At 40.7% G+C, this 15288-nt stretch overlaps 1 protein-coding gene across 2 annotated transcripts in view; it reads left to right on the top strand.

Annotated features, from left to right (window-relative positions):
* The window catches only part of MCTP1 (multiple C2 and transmembrane domain containing 1), a 339981-nt gene that overhangs the window by 142879 nt on the left and 181814 nt on the right, over positions 1-15288 (top strand). For both annotated transcript variants that reach the window (XM_018560532.1, XM_018560531.1), the window contains exons 11-13: positions 8151-8253; positions 8618-8719; positions 9111-9185. In XM_018560532.1, coding sequence (XP_018416034.1) covers positions 8151-8253; positions 8618-8719; positions 9111-9185 — 280 coding nt within the window. The remainder of the gene's footprint in view (positions 1-8150; positions 8254-8617; positions 8720-9110; positions 9186-15288) is intronic.

The raw sequence follows: 15288 nt of genomic DNA, 5'->3' as shown, positions 1-15288 counted from the left end.
CAATTTTATTGACAGTACAAATTCTAATAATATTCCTTCCATCCCGAACCTTCTTCCTCCTAATTGAATCTTGTTATAATTATGGTTCAACTGCAGGCTGGTCATTGGTGTACAATTAAAATGGCATGGTTCACTCAATATGAAAAGTATGTGGCGACCTCCATGCAAGCCATTGGTCCAATGGATGATTCAGCAAAAAGGCTCCCTGTGGGCCTTCTAACATGGCAGGGGAAATTTGTGTTATAGCAAAGGGTTAAGATTAGGGGGGTTATTCACAAAGCTAGCTGAAGGATCAGCCACAGCTCCGGCTGAACCGAAGGGCTGCTGTACGGGCTATTTACTATAGCCCGTACATCTCCCAAAGTTGGCCGAGCGGCTCTGTCGAGCCAAAGGCATATGCTTCAGCTCAACTGAGCTGAGGTGAAAGCCGAAATGGGCCAAACGGCCAGCCATTGGCCGGCCGAAAGCCTGCTACTGACAGCTAGGCGGAGCCAGCCTTCTTCTAATGGCTGGCTCCGGCCACTTGCAATGACAGATCAGCGTCTCCTGGTTACCAGGTAAACAGGAGACGCTGAACTGTCATTATAATGAGAGCTCAGCGGAGCCGGCCGTGATATCAAAGCCGGCTCCGCTGAGCTCTCATGACAGTTCAGCGTCCCCTGGTTACCTGGTAACCACGGGACGCTGTACTGTCACTACAATGAGCGCTCACTGGAGCCTGCAGTGATATCACCGCCGACTCTGCTGAGCTCTCATTGTAATGACAGCAGGTCTCGGCCAATAGGAAACAGTTGGGCGGAGCTAGCTGTCACTGCTAGCTCCGCCCAATCATTTTCTACTTTTTTTTAAAACTCTTTTTCTATTCTGCTCGGTACCACACCCGCCCCAAATTCTTTGCGGCCAAGCAGTTTCGGATTTTCGGACGGGAGCGCGCGGCTAATCCGGGGTAAGTTTAAACCGCTTTTAAAGCAATTTAAAAAAAAATTATTTTACTTTTTGCAGATATCTACTGCTTGCTAGCAGTAGATATATGCAAAAAAAACACAAAAAACTGAGGGTTTAGAAACCTTTTAAGTGAATAGCCGAACACCTCACTTCACTTCGGGTCGATTATTCACTCGGCTGCCTTCGGCAGCTTTGTGAATAACCCTTTAGGATTAGGGTAGAGGATTAGGTTTATACTTGAGCAGGGATTTGGAATTAGGTTGTGGCACTGATTTTAAGCAGCTGACAACATTTCAGTTACTGCAAATCCCATAAACTGTGTGATATCAGGAACTGTGGCTATAAAGAACAATGTATAACAGGCTACTAAGATTCAAAAATAAACACACAACCAAGACAAATTATGTAAAAATGTCAGGTGCTTTTTTGATACAATGGAAAATCACTCGTATACATACATATACACATACACACATTTAATTGGGTGAGAATGAAGTTAGAAACCTTTCACATTGTCATTTGCCATTGGAAAAAAAGGATTAGACTTAATTTTCATACTCAGAATGTTACCATTCATATGCCATCTGTACCTCTGACATTTTGTACTATGTGGAAGTCATCCAACTGAAAAAAATAAGTCAATGTCTGGATAACTTTAGACAAATCTTAAGAGTCACTGGATCTCCATATCTTCCCAATGAACAAATACATTTTTGCTGTACCAGGTAGCTGTACAAAGCCTATTGACTAATTAGATGCAGTGCATCTTCCCAGTATGCAAATAGTTTTGGCTACTTCAGCAGCTTATGAATAAAGTCATTGGATGCATTTTGACAGTTATCTCAAGAAGTGCTATAGTGTAACTCTCTTGAGTCAAAGCTCATTGCCAAAAATATGCCAAGAAAGAAAACAAAATGGCAAAAAAGTAATCATGCAAAGCCATCTATGAAAATGATGTGTTTCCCCATTGTGGCTCTTGTATTACATTCTGGATTTCCATTCTGCCTTTGAACTTCTCTTCTCACAAGAGATCTTCTAATTCATGTCATATAATATAGCCATGGGTATTCATGAATTGTTGCTTACTTTGGTCAAATAAGTAGAACTAATTACTTTGGGGTACATTTATAAAGTGTCTACTTTCACCAAACATTCACTGGTGGTATATCAATCACTGTCATTTAAAACGCATGTACTGGAAATATTCACTCACAGTTGATGTTTGGTGAATGTCAGATTCACTGCTTTATAAATAGACAATAGGGGTCTATTTATAAAGCAGTGTCATTGGCCCTGTGTATCTATATGAATATTTGTTCTGTGTGAATAGATGCAAAAAACAAACATTTTTGTTATATTTTCTTTACAAGCCAAATTTATTTTTGAATGTCATGCTGTAATACTGCAGTATCACCACTAGATGGAGCTGAAGAGCATAGGGCATCATTTGTTTTCTCCTATGCTCCTTAGCTCCATCTCTTCGCTTGCATTACAAAATGAGATTTGATAATACATTAGACTTTTAGGTAGCAATGCACCAATACCTGCATTTCAGTATAGAGTACGAGTACCAATATCTTTTTTTGGTACTCGCGAATACCAATACTGGAAATCCCATTAAAGGAGAACTATGGGGTCAGTGTTTTTCCCCATAGTTCTCCTTAGGTTAACGGGAGGACAGAAACTAGCGTCCTCCCGTTACCCTAAGCTCAGTATACCGCGAGCTACAGCTCGCGGTATACTGAGACGCCGGAGCGGATCCCGACCATGATGTCAGGATCTGCCCAGCTGCGTGAGTGACAGCTGACTCTGCCTATCTAGAGGCAGAGCCAGCTGTACCCGCCCCCTCCCCTGTCCGTTCTGCCAGTCAGCGCTGGCAGATCGGAGCGGGGAGAGGGGAATCCAGCCCCTCCCCCTGTCACGGCAGAGAGCCGTGACAGGATCGAGAGGTGAGCGAACCTTCCGATCTACTGAGCCGACCTGTGACAGTCTCAATGTCACAGGTCGGCTAGAACTATGAGGTGAGTGGAAATCACTCATCTCATAGTTCTCCTTTAAGGAAGCCAGGAGGCATGTCATGACTCACCACCTGGCTTCCTGATTAGCCGGGAAGCCTGGCGGCATGTAAAGACTCACCACCCGGCTTCCCGATTAGCAAAGAAGCCATCCCCATGCTTCTCGTCACTAGGTGATGAGAAACATGGAGCCAGCTTTCTGGCCAATCAGGAAGCCGGGGGCCGTGTAATGATGCGGCGCTCAGCTTCCTGATTGGCCGGCAAATCGACACCATGCTCCCTCACCATGAGGTTACGATGGAGCATGAAGCTGGCTTCCCGGCCAATAAGAAAGCCGAGTTTGCTGCCCGGCTTCCTGATACCGGAAGTATTGGGCTAGGCATCGGAGCATTTGGGTGAGCACGACTACTTGCCTAAATACTCGTACATCCCTAATTTTAAGGAACAATATAACACAATTGTCCCTTTTCTACAAACATTCACAGGGCCAGTGGCTACACCTCCTAGTGTATGTGTTAAAAAAAAAAACAAGCACTTGTTAGAGATGACATAGTTGATAATACCTAAATGCACAGTGTAACAAAGATGCTTTTATAAGTTCTATGAGAAATGGCCATTCTAGAATTAGAATGATTGCCTTTTAGCATAGTGTGCAAGTAAATTACTAAGTCTCCTCCTTTATCCTATGCCGGATTATAAATTGCACTATATGAAAACTTCTTCCAAGCAAATGTTACTATCAGAGGAAATGTCTGCTTTTATGCCAAGGGTTCTTGCATTTGTCTTTCATCATTTCCTTTCACCCATAACAAGTTCATCTCTTTAATCTAGCCCTCTTTTAGTCTGGGGTTCCACAGCTACCCCTTCCCCACATTGTTCATCTGTACATCATAAGTTGTTGCCTGTAAATTCTAAATGATCTCATCTCTGGTTACAGTTTTGTAATCAGCAAGTACTGGGAATAAAAATAATTAGTCTGCTTACTTTATGTTAATTTGTATTAAATATGTTATTTGTTAGAACTTAGTTGTAGGCAGATGCCCTACTAACATACATGGTCTGAACTCTTTTGTGAATAATGAGGTCAGTCAAGATTCCCATTTAAGTTTATATAACTCTTAACAATGAACTTATGTTATTTGTTCTGGTGAATTTATTGTTGTATCTGTTTAAAAACTCCAGGGAAATACCTGTTGATCTTGCCAGAAATGTCTTGAGCTGATAACTTCATGTACTCTTTACCTCTGCTGACTGTTATCAATTAGTATTGTTCACAGTTCTCTCTGTGGACTATAGAACCCCCCCCCCCCCCCGGTATTATGGAGAAAAGTGTTCTGTAGTCCTAACACACTTCCTGTCCTAGGGTGACAAGGCTGTTCCTCGATGGATACAGATACAGTATGGTGAGTGAGCATGGTCACCCTAGGGCAGGAAGTGCAGAGTATAATCAGATGATAATAACAGGAGAAAATCTGCAACAGGAACATGTACAGCAATAAAAAGTCACAGTGGCACTTTTATTTTTGTCTGTGTTGCCATTGGATACCCTTACTGCCTTTCTGGTGAGATTATATTCAGTGAGCAGGAAGTGAGGGTATATCTCTTGAATAGAGTCCCAGATAGCAGTACAACTTAGAAGAACCTCTAACCCTTCCTCACCCTTCCTAGGTGAAAGTTGCGAGAACCCTTACAGTAGTATTAAACTCTTAAACCTTTTTTCAGTAATGAATTCAGATCAAACAAATATACATGGCCCAGCAAAGTATTTCTTTACATTTTTGCCCAAACACTTACAGGGTTATTCACAAAGCTGCCAAAGGCAGCCGAGTGAATAACCGAGCTGAAAGACGTTCAGCTATCACTCCGGGTCAGTACGGCTGATTTTAACCGTTAATCGGCTGAAATCAGCCGTACATCAAAGTGCAGAGGGACGAAGTGCAGAAGGACTTTGACTCAGCCGATCCAACATCTGGATCAGCTGCGCTCACTCGCTGCTGTTCGCCCCTATCCGAGGTACTGAGCAGAATAGAAAATCAGTGAAAATAGTAGGAAAAAAAAAAGGTTGAAAAATATTTTTTCAATTTAAATAAATAGGAACATTACAAAATTAATAAAGATATTTTTAAAAAGAAAAACAATTAGGGGGAGCTAGCAGTGACAGCTAGCTCCGTCCAACTGTTTCCTATCGGCCGGAACTTGCTAGAGTCTCCTGGCCAATGAATAACAACTGGACGGAGCCAGCCAGCTGTCATTTTGGGAGGCAAACGGCCGGCCTTCATGTTCGCCCTGCTTCGTGTGAGCCACACGGCCACCTTCGGCTGCTGTACGAGCTATTGTGAATAGCCCGTACAGCAGCCCTTCGGTTCAGTCTAACCGAAGGGGTCCGGCAGCCGAGGATAGCCGAAGAATCAGCTGAAACTACGGCTGTATGCTTCGGCTCAATAGTGAATAACCCCCTTACAGTCCTCATGTTTCTGAACAGCTGGCTCCAACTCTCTTAGCTCGGCTTCCCTGAACTTCCTGTTCATTACAAGATCACAAAGGACCATACAGACTCCAGCAACTGTTCATCTACTAGCAGGGAGAAGGAAGGAGGCGGGGGAGAGGGGAGTGGCTTGCCTTGCTGTGTCTGTGTGATTGTGGACATACATACAGCTTGCTAGCAAACACAAGGGTAGCTCCATAGGAGCCTGCAAGGGAAATAAACCACCATATAACAGGATATCAGGGTCAGTGTTAAGGAAACCAGCTGATTCTGCCGGAAACTAAAAATTTTAAACATCAAGAAGCAGCATTCATTGTAAATGATTTCATCAGCATTTGAAATAGATTAAAAGCATTTTGCCTTTAATATCACTTTAAGTGTATAGAATGAGTTCTTGTTCTTCTGGTGCTGGAGTTACAAAACTACAACAGCCATCTTGTCAGTTACATTGAATACTACTGACAGAGCAGTTTCATAGTGCCCCCCTACTTATCCTGTATGAACAAAATGTGGCGGCTGAAACATTTATACATGAAAACAACTTAAAACTACAAAATCAAACAATTTGGATGTGCACTTTGTGTTGTATGAAAGTTGTTTCCATAAGTGAAGGTTTTAGCACTTTTGTTGTTTATTAGCACTGCACATTTTAAAGCCCTAGATGTTCATTTTGATTACATTTATATTCAAGATGTTTATTTAGGCACTTTTAACTTTTATTGGATTTTGCACTTTGAAGTTGTTTCCATATATGAATGTTTTAGTACTTTTTAATGTTAATTGGCACTACATATTTTAAAACACTGTATGTGTATTGTAATTGCATTTAGTACAGAAACCAATTTTACTCTGGTAGAGAATTGGCTGTAAATATTACTAGGCTAGGTGCAGAAAAATTGATTTATTTTGAAATATAGAGGCTGCCATGGCTGACCTCAAGACATTGCTCTTTGGTAGTTTCGGGCGTAAATACTTAAAAGTGCAGACCAGCAACAGGCATAATATGGGTTTGATTTACTAAGGCAGGAGAAAATGTTCACTAATCAAATCACATGTTTAGTAAGCAAGATACATTTTTGCTTGGTAAAAAAAAAAAAGTGAACCTGTGCTCACTTAAAGTAGTATTAAACTCTCAAATCTTTTTTCAGTAATGAATCCAGATCAAGCAAATATACATTGCCAGGTAAAGTATTTATTTAAATTTTTGCCCAAGCACTTACAGTCATCATATTTCCAAACAGCTCTGTAACTTCCTGTTCAGTACAAGATCACAATGAGCAGAGCAGACTCCAGCAACTGTTCATCTACTATCTCAGAAAAGAAAAAAGGAAGTGGGAGGAGCAGAGGAGCAGCTTGGCTTGTCGTGTCTGTGTGTTTGTGGAAACACAGCTTGCTAGCACACACAAGGGGGGCTCCATAGGACTCTGCAAGGAAAAGGAGCCACCCTAAAATAGGATATCAGGACCAGCTGATTCCACAGAAAAAAAAACCTTTAAACATTAAAGAGCAGAGTCCTTTGTAAGTGATGTATTCAGCATTTGAAACATCTCAAAAACTTTTGATTTTAATATGACTTTAAATTATTCAATGATCTGCAAGTTCAAATCTGTTATTTTTTCCTGCACTTTTTCAAAATGAACACAGTTTCACTTTTTTACCAAGCTTAGTCACTATTCCCTTTGGTAAATGACTATCCTCTACTCCTTTTGTAAATCAACCGAAGTGAAAGGTCAGATTTCCAGATTAACAGTATTTATTCTTGGTCAGTGATTTAGATATCATTAAAGCCAAAGAGTTAGCAAAAGAGCCAGGAAACTAGCCTCCCACCATATTCTAGGGACTAAGATGCAGGGTACACAGAGCAAAAGATGAATGCCAGGTTAACCTGACACTATATTTTCTGTCTGCACCGGACCGGAACGCCGGTCACGGATGTGCCACACATTCCTGTGCGGCTGATCACATTGCGGCCAGTGGCAGCGTGGCTGCAGTGCCATTGAGTTCAATGCACCGCTACGCCTCTTCCCGCCCCAAAACATAGTGAGCCGGCCGGAATGCGATCCAGTGTGTTCCGGCCACAATCGAGCTGGAACGCACTGAGGATGGTGTGTACTACCCATAATGAATCATTAAACCCTCGCATGTTTTACTAGCGAGCAGTAGATATATTCAAAAACACAAAAAGAACCAAATAGGTTTAAACTTACCTTTGTCTCCGCCGCGCACTCCCGTCCAAAGAACTGAAGATTCTCGGGTGGCCGCAAAGTATCATGGGGCGGGCACATGCGCAGTTCACATCTTCAGCAGGGAGAAGAGGAGAGACACAAGGTAAGTGAATACAGCAGCGTGCACCCGCACAGACTCCGTGGGACAGGAAGAGACAGGAGTCAGTGCTGGTTCAGAGAATGGCACCAGTGCTGGAGGGACTCCTGAAAACTACTGGAAAGAAGATGATTGGATCAAGAGGCATCACTTAAGGTAAGTCCGTAAACCAGCAGTGGGGGGGGGCATTTTTGACTTGGATGTCACTTTAAGGCCATTCAGTTGAGGTTTAAATGCTAAATGACCACAGTTACTTATCAGTGGGATGGAATGTAATAAAATAAAAGTTAAGTTAGGAATGCTGTACAGTTTATTCGGTAGAGTTTGAAAATGAGTGCATTAAATAACTGTATTCTCTTTTTCTCTCTTCTTCCTTTGTAAAGCAATGTCAATGATATGCACTCAGTCCTTGAAGTGACAGTTTATGATGAAGACCGAGACCGGAGTGCTGACTTCCTGGGCAAAGTTGCCATACCCTTACTGTCTGTAAGTCTCTTTCACCTGCCATACATCTCAATGTCTCCCTCAACCCATAAGGAAAAAAAAGTCTCTGTTCAATGTCACTCAGTTCTCAACCAAGATAAGAAATATTACACAGTCAGACGAAAATAAATAAATAAATAAATAAATAAATAGAATTTAACACCCTCGGTCCACGACCATGTTGAATCCCACGGTAGTTAATTTCTCCTGACAGGCTCCGAGCTGGTAATGAACAGGTACTTGTCAGAATTGCCACAGTTGTTTTGGGCTCCCTGTCAGTTTCAGCAGCTGGGGGTCAAAGGTGACCGGGGTAGTGTATTCAGTAGAGACTGTGAGACAGACGGCTGTCATGTCTTTCTTCCCACAGATTCAAAATGGTGAACAGAAAGCCTACGTCTTGAAAAACAAGCAACTGACAGGGCCAACAAAGGGGGTCATCTATCTTGAAATAGATGTGATTTTCAATGCTGTAAGTCTTAACTTTTCATTCTTTAAAAAAAAATATCAGCGCTGCTAAAGAGCTCTGTTTTTTAAAAGCTTTTGTTACGTATCTATAAAGTCTAGGACTGTTATCCTTCATTTTATTGAAACCACTGTGAAAGGGAAGAGACTGATACAGCCACGGCATGGCGCAGCCTCCCCGCCTATTGCTATGCAGCTGCTGTTACCAGCGGTGACACGGCTCCTGTTAAGTATGCATGCCTGCTGCCCTCCCTTGGTATTATACATTTATGTCCTTTATACGATTTGCTTTTGTGAATTCTCAATCAGGGTGCATGTGCCGGTCACAGATTACAATTAAGGCAGAAAAACTGGTCGTTTGTACAAGTTGTCTCCTAACTAACGTATATCATGTGCAGGTAAAAGCCAGCCTGGCTACGCTCATGCCAAAAGAACAGAAATACGTTGAAGAAGAACCCAGACTTTCTAAACAGGTAAATAAGCTGTGAGCATTTGACTTTGGTGTAACGGTAATTGCCACTCGCTCCTCTTCTTCATGGTTTTGTCAATAAAGTTTTGTTGAATTAAACAAAAAAGCAGTTGCAAACTCATGGCTCTCCCAAAGCAAATAATATTAACAAAACAAAATAATTTACCTAGCAACCAGTATGGCGTCTGTATAATTTTCTAATCTGCAGTAGAAGTGTGGCAGATAAAATAGACCTGATTCTTATGAGCTCCACTTTTTATAAATCACCTCCATTGTGTCATAAGCTCCCTACTTGTTATATGGTTCATTTTTCATGTTCATTACAATTCCCATTTTGGCATGCAAAAGTTTAAAAAATTACAATTAATTAGTTAAAATGTTGTGGACTGTTTAAAGAACAGCTATAAGAATGACTGTTTGGACCTTAACATATCAATAGCATTTCAAGATTTACAGAGCTTGCATCAGCATTGAGTTCTATTATTAAGGCCACTTTTTGCAAATGTTGTGTTAAAAAAAAATAACAATCAGAATGAGACAAAGCAATTCACGAGGGAGCAAGGCTTCCCAATACCACCCTGACAATGTACCTCAATCATAACTTAAATTATGCTTGTCTCAGACTGCGTAAATAACAGAATTGTATGGAAACATCTGATGCTAGGGGGTTGGGAGGTTGTCATAAGGACAAATATCCTCCTGGGAAGGTTTACAATAACTAGGATGATCTCACAGAGAAAACCAAAGTGCATAGAGACAGGCACACTCTGTGATATATTTGATCCTGAAACGTTTGCAGAATTGGGTGAAATATGTCATTTAGAGAGTCGAGTAATAAAAATGGCCTTTTTATGCTTTTTAGTCAGGATAAGTGAATATGGCTTTGGATATTGCAGTATGTTCTACAGGAGTTTTAATATATGTGTCCTATAAACAAACATACATATATATATATATATATTAATATGGTGTTTCATTAAAATTCTAATGTAGGTGAAAACAGCAAACTTTGGTCTCGGATTTCAAATACTTGACTACATTGTCAGAGAAAAAGTGGTTTCTAGCTGTATATGTGCATCCATTCAAACAGCGTTATTCAATAAAGAGTCCTTATTTTTAAAGTGCACCTGTGGCCAGACTATGGACATTAAAAGAGAACTATGGGTAAGTGTTTTCCGCCATAGTTCTCTTAAGGGACATAAACTAGCATCCTCCCGTGACCCAAAGCTTAGCATATTGCGAGCTATAGCTCGTGGTATACTGAGAAGGGGTGTATCTACTGCAAGGCAAACTAGGCATTTGCCTAGGGCGGCACTTTCCAGGGGGGCGCCAAAAAATGGTAGGTTATGCAAAATGTCTTAAACAGGAAGGGGTGGGACTAATTTAGATTAGGGGGGGTGCTCGAGTTTAATCTTGCCTAGGGCAGCACAAAACCGAAATACACTACTGATACTGAGTCCACCGCAGTGGGGACGGATCCCGACATTAATGTCGAGATTTAACCAGCTGCTTGAGTGACAGCTGGCTCTGCCTATCTAGAGGCAGAGCCAGATGTGCCTGCCCCCTCCCCCGTTCGTTCGGTCAGCGCTGGAGGATCGGAGCGGGGGGAAAACCCTGCGGGGAGCCGTGACTGACAGTCACGGCTCTCTGCAGGGACATGATCGAGAAGGGAGCGAGTGACGGTATGCGTTCGCTCACTCCCCGATCTATTGAGCCGACATGTGACATTTTCATTGTCACACCTCGGCTCGAACTATGAGGCTGAGTGATTTTCACTCACCTCATAGTTCTCCTTTAAATTATTTAGATATTCTTAACAAGCAGTAAAAGAGCTTTACAATACTGAACTCTCTAGCTGCTTGTACTAGGATGTCATTCATTTTCAAAGATCACAACAAAGGCTCTAAAATCAGTTATAGTCAGTTTATAAATGACTACTGGTTATGTACAATAGGACTGGCAGGGTGCCACAATTTTGGTGCAATAGAAAGTAATCAAAAAAGAGCTACAATTTATGTGCCTCTGTGAACTGTGAAGATTAATTTCTCCACAATGCCTATAGCTAGAGATGAATAGGGGCTTGTGTTAAAGTGCTTTTGCTGCTTTTTCAGAATATAAATATGCTTTACTGTGCATAGTGTAGGCATAGGTTCACATCAAAGGACATGAATCATGAAAAATACTGTATTCAAATATGTGAATGTTTTTAGTACTTTTAGCAAATAATCCACAACACTCACTGCTCAGATTCTGCATTCAGGTTCATATAATGAGGATCCTCTAGGTGCTGGCAAAAAGAGGCTTGCATCTACCTGTACAATATCAATCTAAGAAGAGCCACACTCAATATTACCTCAATATTACTTCCGTATGAATCCAAACTTTATTTCAGTCCATAAAACCACATACACCACATACATATTCCCATATCGCTCTTCTACACGTTTCACCCACAGGGCTTAATCATAGAGATAAGACTCTTTCATATGTCCAAGATAAAGAGACCAGCCCTCCTCCTTAATTGCATCCAAATGTGGAGAGGGCTGCACCATCATTAAATACTCACAACTCAATCCAATTTATGGGCACATGAATGTAGCAAGAGACACAAGATTTGTTATATATATATACACACACACACACACACATATACACACGCACAAAAATTGCTTTGCTTGCTTTAGCCTGTCACTGTTGTTATACTGAACAGCTTGGCCTGCATGTCATCACTAAATAGTGTATGTACACATTTGGTGAAAAAAGAGATTGTATGAATCTAAATTAGTGAACAGCCAGCTTAAACTTGTGAGTAAAACATGGAGGCTGCCATTGCTAACGTCTTCTTCTAAAATTCTAGACACCTGGCTATAATTCCGACATACTTGCTTCATTAGTTTGGCCTACCTGCCTGGAGCCAGCATGCCGATAAGGGCGTTTGACTAATATATATTGTTGAGTAAATTAAAGTAAAGTTCATTTAGTTATTTATTTTGGTCTTTGCTAAGAATTTGTAGAAGGTAGATTTCACTTTTTAGACTTCTGTAAATGCCCTCTAAGTATATTTATAGGAGTACTTACTTGCTTTTCACTATATCAGAGTTACACTTTTATAGGTACATTTGTGTTTTTTGTCTTGCTCTAACTGTCACATTTTACTCCACATCCTCTCATGCTGCATTATTTGCACAGCATGCCATCACATCCCAAATTGCTTTCCCTGCATGTTCATCAGCATTAATAAGATTTGCAACACAGAGATATTGCTAATATATTAATTATAAATGCTTTCCTGCTTTATGACATTGAGAGCGTTATAGAAGACACTTTTCTTGTCATAACTGTTTGGAAAGCATGAAATGGTTGTGCTTTATTAGTTTTTAGAATGCTGAGTACTGTGAAGATGTATTTTAGTTATTTACATGGAATAAGAATCTTGTATGAAATATCCTTGATGATTCAGCTCTATACAACCTTGTATATAAATGTGTTATGTGCACTCACTTTATGTTAATGTATACAGGAAGCACAGCACTTCATATGTATGATATAATTATACAAGAATGGGGCAAGGACATATTTCTCATCTTTGTCCTAATTAGTGATTATTGAATCTGGAAAATTCAGGCAATATTTTGATTTACCTAAATATTTTAGAGTTCTATTTAGGTCAGTAATTCAGGCAATCGTGATTCATTAACTTTAGATTCTCTGCATATCTGAATACATATACTATATTTATGCATGGTAAATGGCCTGACATGTAGATAAAATCCTTCCTCACTAGTCCTGATCACGTTATGACAAAACCCACCACAAACCTTCTCCTAGATCTGGGCAAAGCTAATATCCAGCACTGTGTAGTGAGGGGTTAGACAGTTTTCCATAGCGAATAATACAATGATCACTGTGTATATTACTGCTTAATCAGATATGTCATATCTTTTGCACATACTAGGATTGGTATGGGCAGCTTTCATAAACATGAATGACCAGAACAATTAGCATTTAGCAAGCATCGGTACACATTATCTGTTGATTGACGGTGCTCTGTATCTAAGACAATAAGGAGAGACAGTAAGGTTATAAGTCCCCGCACATTCAACACGTACGTACAGTTGTTCCATAGTACAAAAACGTGGAGCAAGGTTCCTCCTCAGGCCATAGCTCCTAATCACCTTCTGCAGCTGTTGATTGGAGCCATGTGGCCTTGCCAGAAGGCATGCCAACTTATTCCTAAACGTAGTCATTTAATGATTATTGGTATAATCAGGGTTTAGATGCCATGTACCAATGTCTGTTGATATTTTAGTTTATATAGGTACCACTCAAATTACCTTTACATAGATGCCTACATCTCTGTCCCACTGATGCTGTGTCCTAAAATCACAGCATCACCTATAGATCATGGCTGTGGGTGGGCAGTTCCCACACATTTAGGGGTGGGGCCATGCCAGAAAGTAGGCATGGTCTGGCTGTGACCCCATCCCATCACCAGCCACAACCAAGCCCACCACCTCTTGAAAATTGGACGTACCTATTAGGCCATGAGAGATGTTGACAGTGCAGGTGACGGTTGAGACAAACGATAACCAGGGGTGTTTGAGCAGTTGATACAACAGTTTTCTTTTCTAATTTAGATAATATAGATTATTATTATTATAAATTAGATTTAGATTATGTGAATAAAAAATTACTTCTCTAAGCACCTCTGGTGGTGTTATAGTATTTCCCAAATTCATGTTATCATTAAGAAAGGTATAGATGGAGGCATGTTAAGGAAATAAAATAAAAAATTATGGCAGGAAAGACTCTGTGGGGTTGATTTACTAACCTTATAAACGCACCACGAACATGTATACACCTCTGTAGTGTGTTCCCTCCCAGCATGATCTATGGGTGGAATCTAAACACCTTTGTAGTGTGTACACACCCAGCAGGTGTGTTGTGCAAAGCCCTGCATGAATTTGCAAGGTGATGTTGTGTAAATTAGCTCTATGTTGTGTTGCTTGCGTTGATGAATGCAGGAATGTAAATGCATGAGCTAACCATTTTTGTCTAAACTGTGAAGCAGCATTATATATGCATCATGTGCATGATTTTTCCATATATGGCATTAGTGGAAATATGCTTTTAGAGACTTTTTGGTTGATAAATACGTTTTGCTGTGTACAAATCACACGCACCTAGTGTGTGCGTGTGTTTAGGTTAGTAAATCACCCCCTGTATCTCTTCTGTCATAATTGCTCCTCTCTGCCTATCAGCATTTGTGCGCATAAGCACGGCAAGGTCCTGTGCAGAGATAAAGTAATTCTTGGGTACATGCGTGGGAGTTACATCATTCCGGCCCAAGTCGCCAGATGCTGAAGAAGACTGGAAGAAGTTGGAAGCACTGGTGATGGAGTTGTTTGCTGACATCGCAGTGCTGGAGGGGATCGCCTCCAAGTTAGCGTAATGTGCTAGTATGCTGTGGATACTAGCACATTATAACAACACCTTCCCCGGGGGCCCACTATTGCAATTTTGTGTTGCCTTTTTACTACCTCTTTAACACCTTTTAGTGGCTTGTTAAAAATATTTAAATACTTTAATGTCCATAGCCTGGGCACAGAACTCATTATTGAATAAGGCTGTTTGAATGGATACCTGTATACAGCTAGAAACCACTTTCTCTCTAACATGTTATTTACATGTACATGTTATTTACCGATGTGCAAAGGTTTTGTATGAACTCCTAACACAGGAAAAGATGCTGAGTTTGTGGTGATGTCATTTTGCTACTTCTAAAGGTGACATAGTAATAGTAGTATTAGGTCAGCTGAAGTGCAGGTAAGATCACGCATTACAGATTATCAATTAATTTTTGTTATGCAAAAGTCTAAATGTGAATTTATGTTAATGATATGTGATGATATGTATCCATAATTGTCTCAGCATAACAGTGACTTGGGCTGCGGTCATAAACATATTTATAGTGATTTGTGTAAGTGATGAGATAAGCACTGTCTTAGCTGTTGCCTAAGGCAGAGGAATGACCAGGCAATGCCCCTGTCTATTATGTAAAACAAGAATGGATAAACTCGGGGAGTGGGCAACTGTATGGCAGATGA

The sequence above is a fragment of the Nanorana parkeri genome, unplaced genomic scaffold, assembly GCF_000935625.1.
Source record: "Nanorana parkeri isolate BGI_ZX_2015 unplaced genomic scaffold, ASM93562v1 scaffold462, whole genome shotgun sequence".
NCBI classification, from domain to species: Eukaryota; Metazoa; Chordata; class Amphibia; order Anura; family Dicroglossidae; genus Nanorana; species Nanorana parkeri.
The sequence above is the reverse complement of the archived record's forward strand: the minus strand, read 5'-3'. Positions and strand labels throughout refer to the sequence as shown.